The sequence below is a fragment of the Dermacentor variabilis genome, chromosome 1 (assembly GCF_050947875.1).
Source record: "Dermacentor variabilis isolate Ectoservices chromosome 1, ASM5094787v1, whole genome shotgun sequence".
In the NCBI taxonomy this organism is placed as follows: Eukaryota; Metazoa; Arthropoda; class Arachnida; order Ixodida; family Ixodidae; genus Dermacentor; species Dermacentor variabilis.
This window is the reverse complement of record NC_134568.1, coordinates 35,054,670-35,077,403: the sequence shown is the minus strand read 5'-3', so window position 1 is coordinate 35,077,403 and position 22,734 is coordinate 35,054,670. Positions and strand designations below refer to the sequence as shown.

The following is a 22,734-nucleotide window of genomic DNA, read 5'->3' as shown; positions in this document are numbered from 1 at the left end:
ACAAATTCCACCTGTTCTCGGTGGTGTCAAGGCATTGTAAGCAGCAAAATGTAGTGAAGTGTCAGGTATGCTTGAAAGTTTGCTTCAATGGCTGCTCCCTTCCTGGGAGAAAGAAAGGAAATTGCCTAGTAGACAAAGGGGCAGCGTGCACGTGGGTCTGTGAATGCGCCGCTCTCTCAGCATTTGGAGGCCGCGGGTTGAAAGTTGCAGGTGCTTCAAACAACTCAGTTTTGTTCTTGTCTTGCGACTGGACAGTGTGCAGACTCGCCAACGGTCGACCCATTTGAGCGCATCTGAAATGCTTGAGATGTAAAAAATGAGTGCATTGTTTTAGGCTGTTAGTCTTTTCTGCTCACGAAAAACAGAAATTTTATTTCTTTGTTGTTCATTTTCTACTAAAACCTGATTGCTAAATGCTTGAGTAAAGAAAGCATCAGTGTTTCTGTTTGTTTGTTGTATTTACACATATCTAGGCTAGCAAGAGCCTAAATGCTTAATTTTGATCGTGACTTGTTTTATGTATTGTACATGTTAGCTGTAAGTGTCAGTTGCAGAATTTTGATTCAACTTTGTTTTTATGTCATTAGCATGAGTTTGAGTACTTTCTTTCATGGTTGGTTATAGCTATTTTGTGCTTTAAAAATGTCGTACTCATTTTGCCGCGTGCATTTAGACAGCACTAAGCAGAGGGTTATTTCGGTTGGTGGTTACAGTTGTCGGATGTCATTCCGTACTTTTGCGAAGTGATGCCCAAGCGCACGGATGAGCAACGCTCAGCCTTTGCGTCATGGCTTTCGGGGGCAAAATGAGGTCATCTTCGGCAACCTTAGTCTTTACCAGCCTGCCTTCATTACAGCCGAGAATTGCTTATGAAACAATTCTGATCTGATTAACTCTGTCACGCGTTGACAATTAAGGAAAGGTCCATATCTCAAGTTTTTTCCTGGATACGTGTCTCGTGTTGTTCGGGGACCTTTTTATTTTCTTTCGTTTAGAGTAGCCAGATTTCAGAAAGTGCTTTGTTCAATGATTTTGGTCTAGCGGTTTGAGGAGCATTCAGAGGGTACTTGCTTTGGCCGGAGTGGTTTGTTGTTGTTGATTCTTGTTTGTTCCAGTGGACCTTCTCAGGGCTGAGCAGCAGGGAAGACCACCGGCAGAAAAAGCGGCAAAGCCTATTCCTCCAGTCAATCAACGTCATTCAACTAGCGCATCTAATCGTCCGAGCTGCATCGGACAGCTCAACTTCTTGATGCACCGTCTGGCGGCGGGGGTGCTGTTGTGCCACACTACTTGCCTATCAACGAGGTAAAGGGCACTCTCCCCGTCCCCCTTGTTCTTCTGAAACGGTTGCCCTTGTGCTGGGCTTCAAACATCCACTGATGACCTTCAAGGTTCCAAGAAACTGCCGACCACTTTCCGTGGGTCGAGCTGACGGGGGCACAGAGCACCACGATGAATCCACTGATAGCGTTGCCGTGGAGACCGGTGGTATGAAACTTGGACTTCTCTCGCGACGAAAGAGGAAGGTGACACGGTTGACGTCAGTGCCTGCCTAGCAGAACCGGCAGAACCACCCCATTGTTAGCAAAGAGAGTCACCACCAGCCGCCCCGTCGGTCTTGTGTGCTCTTCGGCACCTCTACTTGTGTGCTATTACCTGCTATATCTGTACATAGTGTATAAAGCTTTTTGTCTCCTCTTCGTCTACTTCGTCTACTTCATCTACTTCGTCCCTCTTCTTCAACCCAGAGTCGCAATGCCCCTTAACTGCCGATGATGAGGCAACTTGTCATCCCAACGAACATACTCTGGTGCTAATGATGATTGACTGCCACGTATTATGTTGCCACTTGATATGTCACCATTCTGTAATGTTCCAGCATCTTATGTTGCATTTGAACAAGGCTGTCACATAAATTTAGAATTGCACAGAGAAATTTGCTCTCGCACATTGCTTCGAAGACATTGCTACGAATGTATATGTTGCAACAAGTGACTGAACTTGCAATAAGTGATCGAAGTTGCACAGGCCCCTAGGTACTACACAAACATAAAACAACAACAACAACAACAACAACAATAATAATGTTTACTTCCATCGTAATATGATGCAGCAGGCAAGCAGGAAAAGCTAAAAAAACAAGCTTGACTAGCTCCTGCCTCTCTAAATGTATATACATTTTTCTTACAAATATATAAAATGGCATACCGCACAACATATCACGTGCATAACAGAAATTAAACAAGCATAAAAATACACAGAAAGCTCGATGAGGCGTGAAGGGCACGAAAACAAATGTTTACATATTCAAAGTGGCATTACAAGAAAAAAAAAGGACGCAAGTTTTTTTTTTCCAGTCATTCAGAGACATATCCAACTTGTAACACAACATTTAACACCTCCAGGAGCATTCATTTTATGGTTTGCAATCCATAGTTCGTTTTACAAAATGGAGTGTGCCATTTATCAGTGTTACACATTTTGTATGTACCTAATGTTCTTTTTATATAAGTTAAGTTAGCCAAAAACAATGTGGTCTTTTTATTTCATCCTTATAGGATGAAACTAAGTGATATGAATAGATATTATGAACCCTCAATACATTGTACTTGACAAAAAAGTAGAGCTGACAATTAGTCATAAGGAACACTGTCAATGCTTCCAAGCATTTCTTTCTGTAGTATCTAAAGCTAAGTTATGCTGCAGCTTAGTTAAGTTGTATTTCCCCATACTAAGTTCCAATAGTTTAAGTATGAATAGAACAAAAAGCTTGCAAAGCACTTTTCTGGGCCTGTAAGACCACATCGCCACCTTGTGAACAACTTCTGAAGAAACTCAAGAGGTGCGGAGGCATGCTTGTGGTGCTCATTTGGCTGCTTTTATTCTACCACCAAGGTTTATGCTTTGAGACACTGCTATAGCATGGAAGAACATGCAAGTCAATGATGCCAAACTGACATTTATTGTCTTTTTTTTTACTGGGAGAGCAGACAGTTCACAATGACACTTGCCTGTTCCTTTCCAGAGTCCGATGAAGACTCCCGGTAACTCTCAAGGCTTTCAGACATGGCACCCGTAAGAGCAGCTTTTGAGTCAACTGGTGAAACTGCAGGGTGCTTGCCATCTGATTGGCTGGAAACCCCCTAACGTGGCAAGAATGATAGCAAACATGAAGAGTGAAGCAACAGCATCATTTGTACATATTGACACGTGTGCTTGTTTGTATTTATCGCGCGACATGTTTCACCGCCTAACAAATGTTATCGTACAGTGCAGGACGCGCCTGCATGTATCGAAAGTTTCTGGAACGTTATCGATGCTTCCATCCGCTGTCTGTGACCAAGCCTTGTGTAATCTGATCGCATGTGTGCGCGACACAAATAATGTAGAACTTTGTAGAAGGCATGCGGGTCCCAGCGATTACTCTGGAACATTCAACGACTGATGTATAAAAGCGGACGTGCTTGACCCGCTGATCAGATTTTCGACAATCGCCGACCGTGTTCGCCACTATCGTTGTGCTATAAGTGTAGCCTGTTTTGTGGGCACAGGTTTGCCCAATAAAAGTTAGTTTTGTCTTTCACAGTATTGCTACTTTGTTCTTAATGTCACCAGCACGTGACATCTGGTGGAGGTGCTTTTCGTTCGTGTACCGGACGCCCTCGACAAGCCGTGATCCAAGCCCGGACCGCAAAGACGACACCAACGTAGTCTCGGACCATCGAGCAAGCCGCCGTCTTCAACAACTGCCCCCGGAGCACGGACTTTTGCCTGAGACGACCAGGAAGATCGCCATCAAGTCCACCCCAATGGCAGCCCCAGCATCCCCCATCGTGCTGCAGCAGCCCAGGGAGCCTCTGACATTCCGCGGTTCAACGTTCGAGGACCCGGAAAGCTGGCTTGAGACATACGAGAGGGTCGCTGCTTTTAACAACTGGAACAGCGATGACAAACTGCGACATGTTTTCTTCGCATTGGAATACGCTGCCAGGACGTGGTTTGAGAACCGAGAAGCCACCTTAACGACCTGGGAGCTGTCCCGAAGCGGCTTCCTGCAGACATTCGCAAGCGTTGTACGCCGAGAACGAGCTCAAGTGCTATTAGAAACCCGGGTGCAACTACCAAATGAGACCACCGCAATTTTTACAGAAGAAATGAGCTGCCTATTCCGCTACGCCGACCCGGAAATGTCCGAGGAGAAGAAAGTCCGCCTACTGATGCGTGGTGTAAAGGAGGAACTTTTCGCCGGAATGGTACGGAACCCACCACACACCGTCGAGAAGTTTCTTTGCGAGGCCACCAGCATCGAGAAGACACTGGAAATGCGGAACTGGCAATTCAACCGCCGCACTAACTCGACAAACTACGCCGGAGTTCAGTCACTGGCCACCGACGACGTGTGCGAGACTATCCGAGCGGTCGTGCGGAAGGAGCTACAAAAGCTGTTCCCTTCATCACAGCCTCAAGTGGCGTCGATTGCCAACGCCGTACGTGAGGAGCTCCAACAACAACTCGGAGTAGCCCCTGAATTGCTGCAACCTCAGCCGCAAGTGATGACATATGCCGCTGTAGCCAGCCGTCACGTTCCCCCTCCGTGCCTACGGCAGTGTCCAGTGACGACACAGTTCCGTCGCCCACCACCACCCCCGCCGCCAGCACGCCAAGCCGTCCGCTCACGCGGCGTTCCAAGGAAGACTAACGTTTGGCGCGCCCCCGACCACCGTCCGCTTTGCTGTCACTGCGGAGAAGCCGGGCACATCTACCGCCGATGCCCATACTGGGAGATGGGACTCCCGAGGGTTCGTCGTTAACGCGCCGCGACCACAGATTGGCGAACGACCTCGCGATATCGCCGACTACCTCGCCGCCACTCAGTGGAACCCTCGACGACCATCCCGTTCGCCGTCACCAGGCCGCTACCTGTCGCCGCAGCGCCGACCGTACACCGGCCCAGCCCGGGGCCGCTCTGCGAGCCCATATCCGGAAAACTAAAAGCAGCAACCGATGGAGGTGCGGTTGCTGTTCGTCGAACTGACGAAGATCCTCCGCCGCCGATGAAGACAACGAAGAGACCATCTCGACGACATAATAACGACACGCCGCCGTCCCGACGAAGTCAGGGAGCCAACACTACACCGACGAAAGACGACTTGATGACGCGACGTTCCAGCTTCAGTTCAACACAACGCAGCCGTGATCCGATGCCAAGACGTAACTGCAACGCCAGACAAAGAACCACCGACCTTGACGTGCTTCTCGACGGCCACGCAGTTACCGCCTTAGTGGACACAGGGGCCAATTACTCCGTAATGAGTGGACACATCGCCGCCCATTTGAAGAAAGCTAAACTGCATGGGAAGGCCCTCAAATTCGAACCGCTAGAGGACACCTCATTACGCCAACTGGAATCTGCACGGCAAGAATTACCGTTCATGACCGGACTTACCCTGCCACCTTCGTTATCCTCCAACAGTGTTCACGAGACGTCATTCTCGGCATGGACTTCCTGAACCAACACGGCGCAATCATAGACCTGAAGTCAGAATCGATAACGCTGTTAGCAGATCAAGCGATATCGCCAGAGAGCTCTCGTAGTCACCACGCCTTGAGTGTGCTCGAAGATCAAGTGAGCATCCCGCCACGCTCCAGCATTATTATTTCCGTCGGCACCGAAACACCCGTTGACGCAGAAGGCATCATCGGGGGCGACCAACATCTACTGCTCGACCGTGAAATTTGCATCGCAAGAGGGATCGCTCGACTCCACGGAGGGAAAGCGGAAGTTATGCTAACTAGCTTCAACCAAGAGTTCAAGCACATCAACAAGGGCACGACAATCGCATATATCGAGGAAATTGTGGAAACCAGCAATGCCTTTGTCCTCTCGGATTCTACAGCATCTACCCCGATGAGCATAGTCCCCGAAACAGACTTTGACGTAAATCCAAGTCTTCCTATGAGTAAGCAGCAACAGATCAGAAGTCTTCTCCGACGATGCAGAGACTGCTTTTCGACGTCGTCGAGGATTCGACAAACACCAGTTGCAAAGCATCGCATAATAACTGAAGAGTGTGCTTGACCACTCCGCCAGAGCCCTTACCGAGTTTCGACGCGAGAACATGAAGCTATTAGGCAACACGACGACAAAATGCTGCGCGACGACCTCATCCAGCCGTCGAAAAGCCCGTGGGCATTCCCTGCTGTCTTGGTGAAGAAAAAGGACGGAACCCTACGCTTCTGCGTCGATTATCATCGACTGAACAAGATCACAAAGAAGGATGTATACCCCTACCACGGATGGACGACGCATTAGATCGGCTCTGCAACGTAAAATACTTCTCGTCAATGGATCTCAAGTCTGGCTACTGGCAAATAGAAGTCGACGAGAGAGATCGCAAAAAGGCCGCCTTCATCACACCAGACGGCCTCTACGAGTTCAAGGTCATGCCATTCGGACTGTGTTCGGCGCCTGCAACGTTCCAGCGCGTCATGGACACGGTGTTAGCAGGATTGTAGTATCAGACCTGTCTTGTTTACTTGGATGATGTCGTCGTCTTCGCCGGAAATTTCGACGATCACCTTAGGCGGCTAGCTGTCGACAGCACTAGAGCCATCAAGTCATCAGGGCTCACTCTGAAGCCAGAAAAGTGCCGCTTCGCTTACGATGAACTTCTGTTCCTAGGCCACGTCATCAGCAAGTATGGAGTCCGCCCCGACCCGCAGAAGACAGCTGCCATCGCAAAGTTCCCGCAGCCCATCGACAATAAGGCAGTGCGTAGATTCCTTGGCATGTGTGCCTACTATAGGCGCTTTGTCAAGGACTTTTCACGCAACGCTGAGCCGCTGACACAGCTAACTAAATGTGACGTAGAGTTCAAGTGGGAAATGCCGCAGGCCGATGCATTTCAAGAACTCAAACGGCGCATGCAGTCACCGCCCATACTTGCTCACTTCGACGAGGACGCAGTTACCGAAATCCACACTGACGCCAGTAGCCTAGGCCTCGGTGCCGTCCTAGTCCAGAGAAAAGATGGACATGAACATGTGATAGCTTACGCTAGCCGGTCGTTGTCAAAAGCGGAGGGCAATTATTCTACAACCAAAAAGGAGTGCCTCACCATCGTTTGGGCTACAGCCAAATTTCGACCTTACCTATATGGCAGGCCATTCAAAGTCGTCAGCGACCATCACGCCTTGTGTTGGCTAGCAAATTCAAAGGATCCTTCAGGACGGCTGGCGCGGTGGAGCCCAAGACTGCAAGAATATGATATCACTGTAACGTATAAGTCCGGACGAAAACACTCTATGCCGATGGCCTATCACGCGCCCCCATTGATTCGCCGCCGCAAGATGACGAAGATGACGACGCCTTACTTGGCATTTTAAGCGCGAAAGACTTCGCTGAACAGCAGCGAGCAGACCCCGAGTTAAAAAACCTTGTCGAGTATTTGGAAGGGCACACCGACGTTGTCCCTAGGGCATTAAGCGAGGATTGTCTTCGTTCTCGCTTCAAAACAACCTACTCGTAAAGAACTTCTCACCAGTGCGCGCCAACTACCTTCTTGTTGTCCCGTCAGGACTGCGTCCAGAAGTATTGCACGCCCTGCATGACGACCCGACCGCTGGACACCTAGGGTTTTCCCGGACACTATCGAGGATACAGGAAAGGTATTATTGGTCGCGCCTGACCGCCGACGTCGCACATTATGTCAAAACATGCCGAGACTGTCAGCGACGCAAGACACCGCCGACAAGGCCAGCGGGATTACTACAGCCAATCGAGCCTCCTTGCCTACCATTCCAGCAGATCGGGATGGACTTGTTGGGACCTTTTCCGACGTCAACAACCGGAAATAAGTCGATCGTCGTTGCGACGCACTACCTCACTCGCTTCGCTGAAACTAAAGCACTGCCGAAAGGTAGCGCAGCCGAAGTGGCGAAATTCTTTGTCGAAAACATCCTGCTGCGACATGGCGCCCCAGAAGTCCTCATTACCGACAGAGGAACGGCCTTTACAGCGGAGCTAACCCAAGCCATTCTGCAATACAGTCAGACAAGGCACAGGAGGACAACGGCCTACCACCCACAGACGAATGGTCTTACGGAGCGCCTGAATAAGACCCTCGCCGACATGCTAGCAATGTACGTCGACGTCGAACACAAGACCTGGGATGCCGTCCTGCCGTACGTAACATTGGCTCACAACACGGCGGTGCAAGAAACAACACAGATCACGCCGTTTAAGCTGGTTTACGGCAGGAATCCGACGACGACGCTCGATGCCATGCTGCCGCACGTCACTGACGAGGAGAATCTTGACGTCGCTAGCTGTCTCCAGCGCGCCGAAGAAGCCCGACAGCTCGCCCGCCTACGGATCAAGAACCAGCAGAGGACAGACAGCCGACACTACAACCTCCGACGACGCTTGGTCGAGTACCAGCCCGGCGACCGTGTTTGGGTATGGACACCGATACGCCGACGAGGACTCGGTGAGAAACTACTGCGACGCTACTTCGGGCGCTACAAGGTCATCCGACGTATTGGCGCACTGGACTATGAGGTCGTGCCAGACGGCATTTCCCATTCACAGCGGCGCCGCGCACGATCTGAAGTGGTCCACGTGGTGCACCTTGAACCCCTTTAGGGACGCTGACGAACTTCCTTATGTTGTTTTCTTTGCTTCGAGTGCTTTTCTTTATTACTTTCATTTGTTTGCAGCATCGCGTCGATGCTTTTTAAGAGAGGGGTATTGACACGTGTACTTATCTTTATCGGGCGACCACGTTTCGCCGCTTAACAAATGTTATCGCACAACGCGGGACGCGCCTGCATGTATCCGAAGTTTCTGGAAAGTTATCGATGCTTCTATCCACTGTCTGTTGTCGCCCGACCTTGTGTTATCTGATTTCATCGCCTGACGCGAATGATGTAGAACTTTGTGGAAGGCACGCGGGTCCCAACGATTAGTCTGGAACATTCGACGACTGTTGTATAAAAGCCGCCACGCTTGACCCGCTGATCAGATTTTCGCCGATCGCCGAGTGTGTTCGCCGCTACCATTGTTCTCTGAGAGTAGCCTCTTTTTGAGGGCACAGGTTCGCCCAATAAAACGCTCGTTTTGTTAATCCCAGTTTTGCTGCATTCTTAACCGTCACTACCACGTGACAATATGCAATATGCTTAAATTAATTCCCTCACAGTTTGGTCCCTGGTTTTCCCAAGAATTTAACTTCTGAAAGGCAAGGCTAGTATCAGAAAGTTTTACAGCATACAGAAGATGCGCACCGTAATCTTTTTTTTTTTAGTACTCCTACCTGACCACCTGTGCTGCCAGCAGTTGACCGCCTGGTAAGAGCAATGGGTCGTGAAGCTGCTGCTGTTGAAAGTGGGGTTGGCCCATGCAGCTCAGATGAGTCACTCCCCGATGTCTTGGGTGAGGAAGATGACACACCTCGGGCAAGTGATCGTGGCCTCCGAGCAGGTGAAGGTGATGCACTATCCTTTGAGGCATCACCACCAGTATCTGTAGTCCCTGTACCTCCTGCAGACTTGCGCCGAGGCTTTTGGCCCGGAAGTCACGTGAGCAAGGCCATGGAAATCATGCAGAAGGAACAAGATGTGCACAGAAGCACCTTCATTCATCATCTAGTACAATGAGAAGGATATTACTTAATATTTAAGCAAAATGTTGGACTATAGCATAGGTGAGAAATTAACTGCTGGAATGTCAACACGATTGCCAAGACTCTGTTGACAGTTCACTAGAACAATGAATCAGCAACCATCGTCGCATGACACCACGAATGTGATGGTGGCAAATCAGCGACATGATGTTCTCTGCATATTAGCGCTACCTTAGCTAGCAAGTACCATATTTTCATGCATATAATCCACACCAACACTTCAATAAATTAAAGAGTAAAATCAGGGCGTGAGTTATACGTGAATTTCACCTTGAGGTGCAACCTCATGGCAGCACACATTGCGCTGCCATAAAGCCACTCCTCAAGGCAAAGTTCTCTACCGTCCAAAGTTCCGTTATATCCTAGGAAACTACGCTCTCGTGTGTTAAAGCTCCAGTGCTGCCAACCGGCAAGACCAGTTTTCAGTTGTCAATATGGTTTCAGTACAGATACATTTTTGTGTTACGTAAATAGACTGCAAGTTTTATGTCTAAATTTATTTTTAAGCTAAATTTGAAGCATTTAAATAAAAATTACCGTAATCAAGCTGAAATGATGTCGCAGTGCAAGTTGTTAGGCAAGCACACAGCCTTGCTTGAAGCCATACTCACAGAAGAAGACGTCGGTAATTTCATACTTTTCTCTACATGCAAAACAAGATTTACATGGAACCTTTTTGGAATTGTATGGAAGATGGGTGCTCGATGTCCCTTACAGAATGTAACAGTGTCAAAGCAGTATGCCACTTCAGGACACCAATGTACAAGATGTGGAATAAATTTTTCTTGTATGCCATGTACTACGGGCGTAGTACCACCACGCATACATGCTTACATGTCATTTACAGTAAAGCATGCAGATATGTGGCCAATTTTTCGCTCTTTCCTTTATGCCAAAACTCACCAAAGCACATCACCACTGAGACTCGTGTCAAGGTTGTTCTGCCTATGGGTGGTTCCCAGCAAATCTTAGTATATGTGCGCATAGCCAGCTGTTAAGTGTCCCGACCATCTTGTTGTATAATGTACCTGTCTGCTTACGCCAAGATTTGCTTTGCTGCTTTGTTTGGTGTTCTGGCATATGTTTATTTCACTGGTTGCAGGTCAAAATTTCTTTCGAAGTGCAGATAAATCCACAGCACAACAGCAAAAGTGATCAGAGCTTTGCTAACCATCCCAGCGCATCCACACCCTGTCGTTTATTTAGCGCAATGTGTTCAATGCACTGCAGTACGATCATATGCGATACTTCAGATGGTAATGCGAAGTTAATTTGCAATTACTGAAATCAAAACATGCCTTCCCGGCAGCAGTTCTGCATATCGGTCATGGAGTTGCCGCACATTTCTTCATAGCACAAATTTACCATAGAGTTGGAAGAATTTTGCTATTTCTCTAAACAATGCCTAAAATCCCCAGATCTAGAAAAAAATTTCTCTAGAGTTGGTAGCATTGTGAAGCTCCATTCTCCCCTCTTTTATGATCATTCATTCTCTTCCTTTCAGTTTGCCATTTTGCATTTTGGCTGCATTAGTACAGTAAAACCTTGTTAAACCGTACCTGCTTAAACAGTAGTTTCGTTTTAAAAGTAGTAAAGTCAAATCCCCGACTCAGCGGCCATGGAACCTAATGTGTTTTGCATCTGCATAAACCATACCAGCTTACTGCGTATGGATCGATTAACATGTAGTGTTTCCACTTTTTGTTGCGCAAACACGGCGGTGTGTCGTCTCCATCGGGTCACCCGGCAGAACAAGCCTCTGAGATCAGAACAATGGCATCCAAGCACCCTGTGCGTTTGCGCGTGAAGCCTCATCAACATCAACATTATTTCGGCACCGTGCCAGAGAGCGTTGTGGCATCGTGGCGTCGTGCAAGCAAGGATTTGCGTTACTGCCGAAGCTCAGTTAAAGAAGACACTGGGTGCTCAGCATAGAAGAAAAATTAGACATCGTTCGTGCTATCGAACGTGACATGAAGAAGTGGGTGCTGGCAGGCGACAGGGATCTACTGTTGACTACGGTGTGTGGCATTTGGAACGTGAAGCAGTTCCTCGGCAGCGCTGCTGCGACCGCGGAGAGATGTCGGCTATGAGGTTCGACTTTTCGCCATCGTTGCCTCTGTTGTTACTGAAGTGTTGCCTAGTTACAGTGATGAGGATGACACGAAAGCGACTGCACAGAGATTCAGGCCCGACAGAGGCAGAATCTGTGAGTTAAGTCCTGCAATGAAAGAGGCGCCCGGAACTTCTGTAGCACTACCGCCCACGTGCACGGAGAACATGCAACGCCAACAAGGAATCTGCCATGCGAGTGTTTGCCGAGAAGAGGGGGCTGGCTGAAAAGCTGGCTCGCAGCTTCAATAAGTTTGAGGTCGCTGTCATCGCTGCTAGGCCACCGCAAAAATAAAACGAAAATAAACACTTTTCTCGTGTGAAGTTAATAAATACTGTATGTTTTTTTCCCCTTTCATTGCACTCTCTCCGAGTTCCGTTTTTGACAGGTAAGTGGGCAATCTCATGCTATTTCGCTTAAGCAGTGCTACCGTTTAGTATGTACTTTTTCGGAGCTCCGGCCAACTACGGTTTAACGAGGTTTCACTGTAACAGTGCTTGCCAACCCTAGGTAAGTTTCCCCATATCTAGGGATTTTAGGCATTCTTTTGGGAAATGGAAAAAATTTTCCAAATCTAGAGAAACTTTGCTTTAAGATACAAAAGAAAGATAAAAAAACTTTTAGACATGAGAAACCACTTCTGCGACACCACCCACCACAACCCATTTTTGTAGCAGTAAAGTGGACTTTCGGCGCAGGTTTATGAAGACGATTGCAAGCCATATTATATGGGGCTTTTACAGTGGGCAATACATGTGAAAGCAGTAAGTGGTCACTGGTCCATAAATTCAAACACTAAAAATGACCCCCCCCCTTTTATTTTGTCACAGTCCTTACTGTGGACTGCGACAAAGCGGTGGTAAAGCATGGAAGCACTTGGACGTACTACATGCAGAATTCAAAAGAGTTTTGAAAAGCTTAAGCATGACCTTGCTTCTATAAATGTATCCTTTAAGATGGAGCACTCATTTGAAAAAGGTACCACCAGCGGTATGGAATATTGACTTATTTTTCCTTGTGCTGCAATTCATTGACAACCATCTACTTGAAATACTGCGATGGTCGATACTGCCAGAGCGGTTCGCTTTCGCTCCTCACGCAGCTCGATGGGCGTCATGCACTGTCGCTAAGTGAAGATATACAGGCATGACCTTTGACTCTGCTGTTATCAGCGAATTCAGTTTCGAACATGGAAGCTTTCGTCATTCCGTGCATTAAGTGCAAAAACAAGCTCTGCGAAAGTGTTCATGGTAGTTGCTGACATGTCACCCGCGGACCTAATTTCGGGTTCCTGCAACCAGTGAAGTTCGAGATCTGACGTCCGATCAACGAAGCGGTTTACCGGTCTGAACAACATATTGCAGGCCACCTCATCGCGATGACCTGCCCGCCACTGCATCAGCTAGCAGCAAATTTTTGTCAGAGCTGTATTTGATACAGCAAGGTTTAACCAGCGGCGCTTTTTCAGTATCCAATGGCAAAAGTTGCCGTTTGGTTCCAAGGCAACCAAAATCTTGGTATCAGCCGTATGCCACTATTACACCGTGAAATCTCCATGCTAAGGAAAGTGGGGGATAGGCGATATATTTAATAGCAGAAACTCTGTTCCAGCCTCTATGTCTGCGCCAATGTGCACATTATGTTCGAAAAATCGAGCGAGACATTATACAGTATTCAAAACTTCGGTCACCCTTTTACATTGGTGATACAGGAAGATGGTGTCTGGTTTGGTGCCAGTGCATTTGCTCGCTGCAGCCAGAAAATAGAGGTTGTCCCATAGCCCAATTAACCCGCATGCGTTGGGGTGGAAGGTATTCAATATAGACAGCAACTCTTAGAATAAACATCAGTACGATCCCTTGACTCCGCCCACCATGCAGCTAATGCAACCGTTGGTCCATGCGATACCACTTTAGATGGTGCTGTAAAACAGTGCTTGAGGGCTTAGTTCTGTTTTTTTAAAGCACAAGCAACCCTCCGGGCACAGAGTAGGTGCAGATTGTATTATTTTTCTGAAATATTAGCAAAGTTCGCCTCTCTGTGCAGTTTGGCGCAACTGGCACAGCGGTGGCATCATTGAATATGTCGAAATGCCGACATGTTCATTATCAGTACCCTACCCTTTATGTAACACCCTTGATGAAGGGGCCTTTAACCTCTTCGCTACCCCTGTCCACGTTTGTGGACAATTTTACAGCGAAGCTGTTTACCTGATGGACCTGTATGAATGAGCCTTATGCGTGGTCTTGTAGGGAGGTATCTGGGCTGTCTAATGTCAGTAAGGTGAAAAAAAAATATGGCGATGCTTCGTGGTCTTCTAGGGGGTATCTAGGCAGGTTAACGTCTGTAATGTGAAAAAAATAAATAAATGATAATGAATGATAGTACGGTGCAGAAGAAAGAAAGGACATGTGATTTTACCGTGCACCGCACCACCTGGTATACCTGCGCTGGCCACCGTTGCTACCGGCTGCGTCTGCTGTTGTCTGCCCTCAATACAACAGTGAAGCAGTTGTGGTGGGAAAACTCGAGGATGTGCGCTGCGGTATCCGCTGCGCTGTGTAAGAACCAGATTGTGCATTGCAGAGGTAGGCGACTGCAACAGTTGCGATTCCAACAAAAATGGGAAAAATGGGAAGAACACGCATTGTGCGCACCATCGAAGAAAAAGCCGAGTACGAGGAGAAGCATGAACAGCAGAGACGAGACTATAACCAACGAGAATGTGGCCAGTGACTTTGCCTCCGAATTTTAGCAAAAGTCTAGTCGTCTGCATCGAGCGCAAGCTGCTGATGAAGATCGCGCACTGGAGGCCGCTTGTAAGTGTCAAGCTAGGTCGTTTGAGTCTGCGTCCAAGCGGAAGAAGCACGAGTTGCCACCTCCTTCGAGTTTCACCAGGCGAATTACAAATTCAAGAGAGAGTTTCTGGATCGCATTACGAGCTGTGCGTTACAAGCTTAGAATGCGAAGAATGAAACAACAAAACCTGTTTATCTGCTTTAGGCTGGAATTTCCAGCAGACCTGTTTGGATGAGAAATGTAGCCCTAAATCAAGGAAACGTAAATAGCAGTCAACGCATAAATAGTGTAAAGTGCAGTATCATTCACTCATGCTTTAACAATGCCTTAACCCTTTGAGGGTCAATGACGTAAATATATGGTGCCGCGAACAAGTTCAAAAATGGTCGATGCTGTATATTTACGGCTCCATCTGTACGTTTAAAAAGCGCGCCAATTTCCTAACTTTTTCTTTTCTGTCATGTGCTGCCACTATGTGGGAATACAGGGAATTTTTTTCGCGCGCCTCCCTCTCTCGGTTTTCGTTGCATGGTTTGTTTTAGCGCTAGTTCGCTCCCGCGTGTCTATATAGTAGCGCTCGAGCATTGGCACGTGGGCAGGCGGGTGGCGGTTTGGGGTTTGTTTCACGGGTGGTTTAGGCTTCCTGTGCTTGCAAAACTGATGGCTATCCCGTTACTAATCGCTCAAAGGGCGACCGCTTGTTTCTTGTTCGTTTAGTGCTTACAGGGGTGCGCATAGGAAGGATGCCGCCGTGCATGCATTTCCGTTGCTTTTTTGGGGGGGGGACTCGCTAAAACTAATTGCCTCTGGTTGGCGATAAGATGAAGATTAGCGGAAGTTTGTCACAGGTTTTGCTTTTTTGATGGGCACACAACCATAGTTTTCTTGAGTGCGCGCACCTATGCAGTTCGATTACGCTATGGATGTACATATTAGTGTAAGAGCAGGAACATTTGAGTCTTGCAAAATATTCTCGTGTGCGCATTTTCAAAGCCTTGAACTATAACAATGCATCAAATTTTTTATTCTTATAAGTTTAGTTCCTTTTTTATTGTTATTCATGAATGAAGAGTACATGTATATACCAACGCAAAAATATTTTTTTCTCGCTTTAAAGTTACCCTAGAAAAATTATGGTAACTTTTTTTCGAAGTAAGTCCCCAAGAAGAATTAGAATCTGCAATAAAAAAAATCGACCCTGGGCGGTCGCATATGGCGAAAAAAATCGACCCTCAAAGGGTTAAAGAAATCATGCACTCATCGGCTGCAGAAGAGCTTCGATGAGCAGGTTTATTGACCAACTGAAGCGGGATACCCACAAACAATGCTCTCTGCAGTTGTAGAAAAGATGCTTAAGCTGAAGAAGAAAGGCCCTAACGTCAACCGTGCAGGAGCACAAGAAGGTTCAAAGAATGTGTCTTCTATTCCTTATATACATTCCGTTTCGCATAACCTGAAGAGAGTTGCGGAAAAGGGCAGGAGTAAAGGTGGTTTTTACACCACCCGACATGCTAGCAAAAATGTTCAGAGCGGTTAATAAAGGAGATGGGGAATCTGTGTATACCAAGAATCATCATGATAAGCCTGCACAGTGTGCTGAAAACATGTTCTGTGCAATTCCTTTGGATTGCGGCACATCAACATAGGCAAGACGGGAAGATGCTTAAATGAAAGATCAAAAGAACATAAGTACAACGCAACAAAAATAATATCGGGGCATCTAGGTATTCATTGTAGGGACTGCGGCTGCACAATGTACTAGCCTAACACAAAATACTCACTGGTTCTCCGCCCCTAGAAACCCATGGATAACAGAATCCCTCTTAAAAAGTATTAAAAAACGTGATAACCTCCATAAAAAATTAAAACGCCAACCTTTTAATGTAACTTTAAAGTCTCGGTACATAACTTATTCTAACACACTTACCAGACTCTTGAAAGAAGCCAAGCGTTCCTACTTCGAGAAAACGATTGTTAAACACACAAATAACACCCGCAAAACCTGGGATACCATTATGTCCTTTCTTCATCTGTCTTCACCAAACCACGCACTGAGTCAACTTAATACAGGAACAAGGGTAGTAACGGAAGCCACTGATATCGCAAATGAATTCAATACTTTCTTCTGTCCTACACATGATCATTCACTAGACAGTATACCACAGCCAGTGCTCAGGCAAACCCCTTATTCATTTTACTTGTTCCCTACATCACCCAAAGAAGTATCCGATTCAATCGCTAGTTTACGAACTACAGGACCTGGCCTTGATAATTTACAACCTTCTAAAATCAAATTAGTATCATCTCATATCGCTGATGTACTCACGCACATTGTTAACTGCATGTTCATAACAGGCGTTTTCCCCGATGAATTAAAACACGGTAAAATAACTCCTATATTAAAAAAAGGTAACAAAGAATTAATTTCAAACTACCGTCCTATCTGCATGCTATCTTTTTTTAGCAAAGTCATTGAGAAACTACTTGTAACCCGCTTAACAAACTACTTTCACAAATTTAATCTTCTCTCGCCTGAACAACACGGGTTTCGAAAAGGTTATTCGACTGAAACAGCTATAACATCATTCACTGACAAAATAAAACATGCCCTTGACAACTCCCATATTGTTGGCTCAGTTTTCATTGACTTTAGTAAAGCATTTGACACCATCTGTCATAACATCCTTTCTTACAAGTTAGAAGCTCTGGGCATTCGTGGCCCAGCTCTTACGCTCATCCGCAGTTATTTGACTAACAGAACTCAAGTTGTGAATTTTGGAGGTTCACTTTCACGTGCTAAACCAGTCACTAAGGGTGTCCCACAAGGCTCACTTTTAGGCCCTTTACTCTTCCTAGTGTACATTAATGATCTTCCTCACTGTTTAACCAGTACTTCATCTATTCTATATGCTGACGACACGACTATATTTACTAATAGCAAATGCATAAATACTGTAATAAAACGACTAAATTCTGACCTAAGTAACTTATCTGCGTGGTGCACAAGTAACAAACTTCAGATCAACCCTTCGAAAACTCAGTTTATGCTTTTTCATACACATAAACGCGTCATCGCTCCCGCGCCACCGCTCGTCTTACAAACTCATGTTCTCTCACCTGCACACGAAGTTGTCTTCCTTGGCGTCAAACTTGACCCCCAACTTAAATTTAACTTGCATGCTGACATGGTTTCAAAAAAAATTGCCTTTGGAATAAGAGTACTAATCCTAACGCGCTCGTATTTTCCACAAAACGTCAGAACTTCACTTTATCACGCATTTGTTCACTGTCACTTACAATACTGCATCTCAGTTTGGGGAAACACATATCGCTCGCACATAATACATCTACAACATTTACAAAATCAAGCTTTGAGGATCATTAATTTCTCTAGTTACATGTCACATGCTGTACCAATTTTCAGTTCCTTAAAAATACTACCATTACGTTACATACTCCAGCTCAAATTGGTTTTACTAATATACCGCACACTAAATCATGAAATAATTTTAGATGCATTTAATAACTCTGCTCTCACCAACACTAACAACACGAGATTTTCCTCTAACAACAATTTTTTACTTCCTCGAATAAACACTAATTATGGAATGTTTACTTCCATTTTTACGGCCATTAAATACTGGAACAATCTACAATCCCATATTAAAGCCTGCCGCACAACATTAACATTCAGGAGAGAGACGAAGAAATATTTACTAACGACACTACTGGCTACTGATTCGTTACTATAAGTATATATTGTGTACAAATCTATTTCCCAGTTTTCAATGGTTCTGTACTTACCTATTGTATCGACAGCCTTTATTTATTGGTTATTCTATATGTTCCTTTGTCTTCTTTTTTCTCCTTTCTTAGGCATTTCAAAGTTTTTGTCGCATAGTATATATAACATTTGTACTTTGCGTATTGTAAGCATATATTTATTTCTAATTATCTGTTACATTAACCCCGTGTTCTTTGACATGTGTCATTCCTATGTTCCATAACGTGTCAAACACTACATATTTATTTATTCATACGCTGTATCGTTTTTATTTGCTTGTTTTGAACTTCAATTATTGTAAGCAACCTTTTGTAATTGTTTTTTTCATTAACTTCGCGTTTTCTGATGTCTGTCGCTGCTATGTTGCCAAAATGTATTAATTCATGCAATGTTAAATTACTAATAGGAGGTCCCCCTGACAGTTCTTGTAACTCCGGGACCTCCTTCTGTACTAATGATGAATCACGAAAATAAAAAAAATAAAAAAAAAAACACCTTGATTGGAAAAAAACTAGTATCATGTCCAAATCAACAGATAGGCTAACAAGGAAGATCGTTGAAGCCCTAGATAAAAAAAGCTGGGTTATTTTTGAGTCAGCAAGCTGTCCGTCATGCTCTCAGAGAAAGACATCAGATTCCTTACAGGTTCACACATAGTAGGCTTGACCATGTGATGCTCTTTCATGTGTCATATTTTCCTATGTTTATTCATGTTCAGCCAGTACTTATTCTGTGCATTCGGTGAATAAGCCTTCAGTTGTTAGTGTGCCCTGTGCACGTGTCGTTCTTCGTCTGGTCCCATGTGTTTTCTGGCGCTGTTTTACTACAGATTTATTGTGCCAAGCGCAGCAAACAACAACGAGCTTGGCGACAAATGCAGCGGGAGTCAACCAACGAAAAGGTGTGGCCAAGCGATTGTGACTGCAGCAACAAAGGAGACAATTCATGGTGTTGAAACCTGCCAATGAAACTGCCAAAGAATGACAGAAGCGACTGGAGAACAGATTGTGCAAGCATGCCAAGCACACTGTGAAGACGGATGAACAATTACAAGCATGATTAGCTGCGGATGTTGCATACCAGCATCACAAGGTCGATGAATATCTGCCTTTAGCAACGGCTGCGACAGCTTTCACACAATATTCCATGGTTGGCGCAGCCAAGCTGTCCGTGATCTTTCTTAAAGTAGTTATAAGCGGATGCAAACAATCAGTACTCTTGACCTAGCCTGCAGTGGTGAGTAGTGATGGCTTTAAAACTTCTTGTTCAGAACATTGCACATCTGCAGCTTATCTAGCTTTGGCTCACATGCATTCTCTTTCTCCAGGAGTAGCGCTACAACGTCCCAATTTCTCTGCTTTCTGTAGTTTCTGCAAGCATATTCAGGTCTCCCGACTTTCACACTACCCTTCGGCTCGTTTTCTTTTTATCAACTACATTTTCTGACGCAATGAGCTTATGCTTGGGCATCATGGATACTATTTCAGCTTGACAGCAATGACTTTATTATTTAAATATTTTATAAAGAACTTGGAAATAAACTAGAAAATTAGCAGCCTATTTCTATAACATGAAGAAGAAAATCATCATTACAGAATACATATAGACAAAATGAATAACCGTGAGCTGCAAAAGCCTAAGATAATCTAGAGAATTTTTTAATCTGGGTCAGGCGAAAACTTGCTTCAGAGGTTGGCAGCACCGGTTAGTAGATAGAAAATATAGTGCATGCAGTACGAGAGAACAAGAACTCAGCTGTGCCCAACAGCAGTCCTCTACAGTGCAGCAGAAGTTAAATATTATCAGTGTGGGCAAAGAAATGAGGAACGGAACTGCTGGCCGAAGATACAAAATGGACAAGTCGTGCATCTCCGAATGGAGACTGTTTTTACAGAGATTTGAGCGTTGTTGTGTGCATTATTTACGTGGCTTACACATCCAGCCTTTCTTTTTTTCAGGGGTGTTGTAAATGGGGGTTAAGGGCATGGAGGTGGGCTATACGTGGAAAAATACAATGTGCATAAGATGTGCGCCACACCATGACCTAGGTTAGACATTGGCAAGCTAAGTTAGTAGAGCACATACCTCTTAATCTTAGGGTCATGGGTTTGCGCCAAACACTGGGTACTAGGGTAAGCAATTCTATTTCTTTGGTTCGTGAGCAGCACTCACAAGTAAGAGACAGCAAAAAAAAGAGCCAATGCAGCACTGAAATCCCTAGTGAGTACCACATAAGAGTTGTCAAATATTCGATACTGAATCAAACAAAAAAAAGTTGAATTTAAATAAGTTAATATATAAAATATTTTATAACAAGCTTAAAGGCTTGATTGAAAATAAATTGGCACAAGAGAGGCAACTGTAGCAAATGCTTGGGAGCCCATACATCTGTTGCTCAGCTATTGAAAACATTGGTACTTGGACGTTAGAATGTCTGTCAGGTAATGTGTTTTTAGTTCTTGCAATTACTTCCGCCACATGCAGCATGCAAAAGCACAGCCTTCAAGATTTATTTCTGTTACCCCCAGGAACAGACTGCTGGTGGCTAGATTTGAACACCACCTATGACCACATGGTCATCTAGGCCATAATGCATTGTACCACAAAATTTTGCTTACATTGCAATAGCAGTTATATTGCCACATAGTAGTGACGGTAAAGAACACAGTAGCAATACTGTGAATGATGACACTAACTTTTATTGGGCGAACCTGTGCCCACAAAACAGGCTACACTTAAAGCACGACGATAGCGGCGAACACAGTCAGCGATCTTCGAAATCTGATCTGCTGGTACACGAGACATCGAAGGTTCCAGAGTAATCAATGGTACCAGCATGTCTTCCAGATAATTTTACACAATTCACATCGCACATACAATCAGATTACACAAGCTTTGGTGACAAGAGAACCATCGATAACATTCGAGAAAATTCCGATACATGCAGGTAAGTCCCTCGCTGAGCGATAACATTTGTTCAGATTATGAAAAGTGCTCACCCGAAAAAGATAAACAATGTTCACGTGTCAATATGGACACTCGAAGCGCTTTTCCACAGTCGCTGTCACTGTGATGTTCCGTATAAATGTGGAGCCATCGTGACGTCAGGGAAGCGTACCTGTCTTGCACAAAGCTTGGTTTCAATTCCCACACAGGCTGAAATTTACCATGTTCTGTATAAAGACCAAACGATACCATTGTCGCCGTGCATCGTACGCTGTATGTGTGAGTGAAAGCTTATGAGGGTCAGCCGATAGTCGCGGCTCAATGTCATGCGCGTGAGGCGGGAAGGCAGGGAGAAAGCACAAAGTCTTCTGTGGTGCGCAAGGCACGGTGGAGAGCTGAGAGTGGGGGCATTCTGCTCCGGCGGCTGATGCTTACGGCATGGTCACGTGGCCACCGTATCTTGAAAGCAATCTGCAATGTGGACGAAGTACGCCACGCCGAGTGCCTGTAGCTTCATATGCGCTGTGCTTTCGATGTTTAGTTCACGTTGAAACGAGAGACAGCCCGAAGGTCAATTCGCTTGCTGCTGCTGCTGCATTCTTGACTCCAGCACTTTGACAGTGTTTCCGCGGCCATCGAACGAGATGTGTTCACGTTTACCTGTGCGCACGTAACACCGTGCTTGCTAATTTAGTTAGTAAGCAAATGTTTGAAAGTTTATATGGCCAATACAACTAATATCCTAACTTCATAGAGCTGTCCACTAATTTACTATTACAATCGATGCTTTGTTTTTTGGGCGAAATTGTGACTTTTTCTGTTTCCCTCGAGAAGAGCAAGTGGTCATTGCTCCTACAGCAGGCGGGCTCTTCCAGGTGTATAGCTTGTTCATGAAGGAGAACCCACACAATGGATGAACTTGCATATACCAAGCGCAGACGGCACATCACCTGACTCAGCCTCGCTATTCTGCACATATCACTGCTCAGTTGCAGTCAGAGCACAAAAAGCTTATGGATCTTAGATACTGGCTTGTCACTGACATATTGTAAAGCCTCGTTAACCCTTTGAGGGTCGATTTTTTTCGCCATATGCGACCGCCCAGGGTTGATTTTTTTTTATTGCACATTTCAATTCTTCTTAGGGACTTATTTAGAAAAAAATTTACCTCAATTTTTCTAGGGTGACCGTAAAGTGAGAAAAAAATATTTTGCGTTGGTATATATGTACTCTTCATTCATAAATAATAACAATAAAAAAGAAATAAACTTATAAGGATTATAAATTTGATGCATTTTTATACACATATTTCAAGGCCTTAAAAATGCACACACGAGAATATTTTGCAAGACTCAAATGTTCCTGGTCTTACATTAATATGTACATCCATAGCATAATCGAACTGCGTA

General features: G+C 45.4%; 1 protein-coding gene across 1 annotated transcript in view; it reads right to left on the bottom strand.

The window, feature by feature from the left end:
* LOC142571617 (uncharacterized) overlaps positions 1-22,734 on the bottom strand; it is a 159,192-nt gene that overhangs the window by 50,533 nt on the left and 85,925 nt on the right. Inside the window, exons 13-14 of the mRNA XM_075680162.1 lie at positions 9,315-9,560; positions 3,012-3,143 (exon numbers count right to left, since the gene is read on the bottom strand). Coding sequence (XP_075536277.1) covers positions 3,012-3,143; positions 9,315-9,560 — 378 coding nt within the window. The remainder of the gene's footprint in view (positions 1-3,011; positions 3,144-9,314; positions 9,561-22,734) is intronic.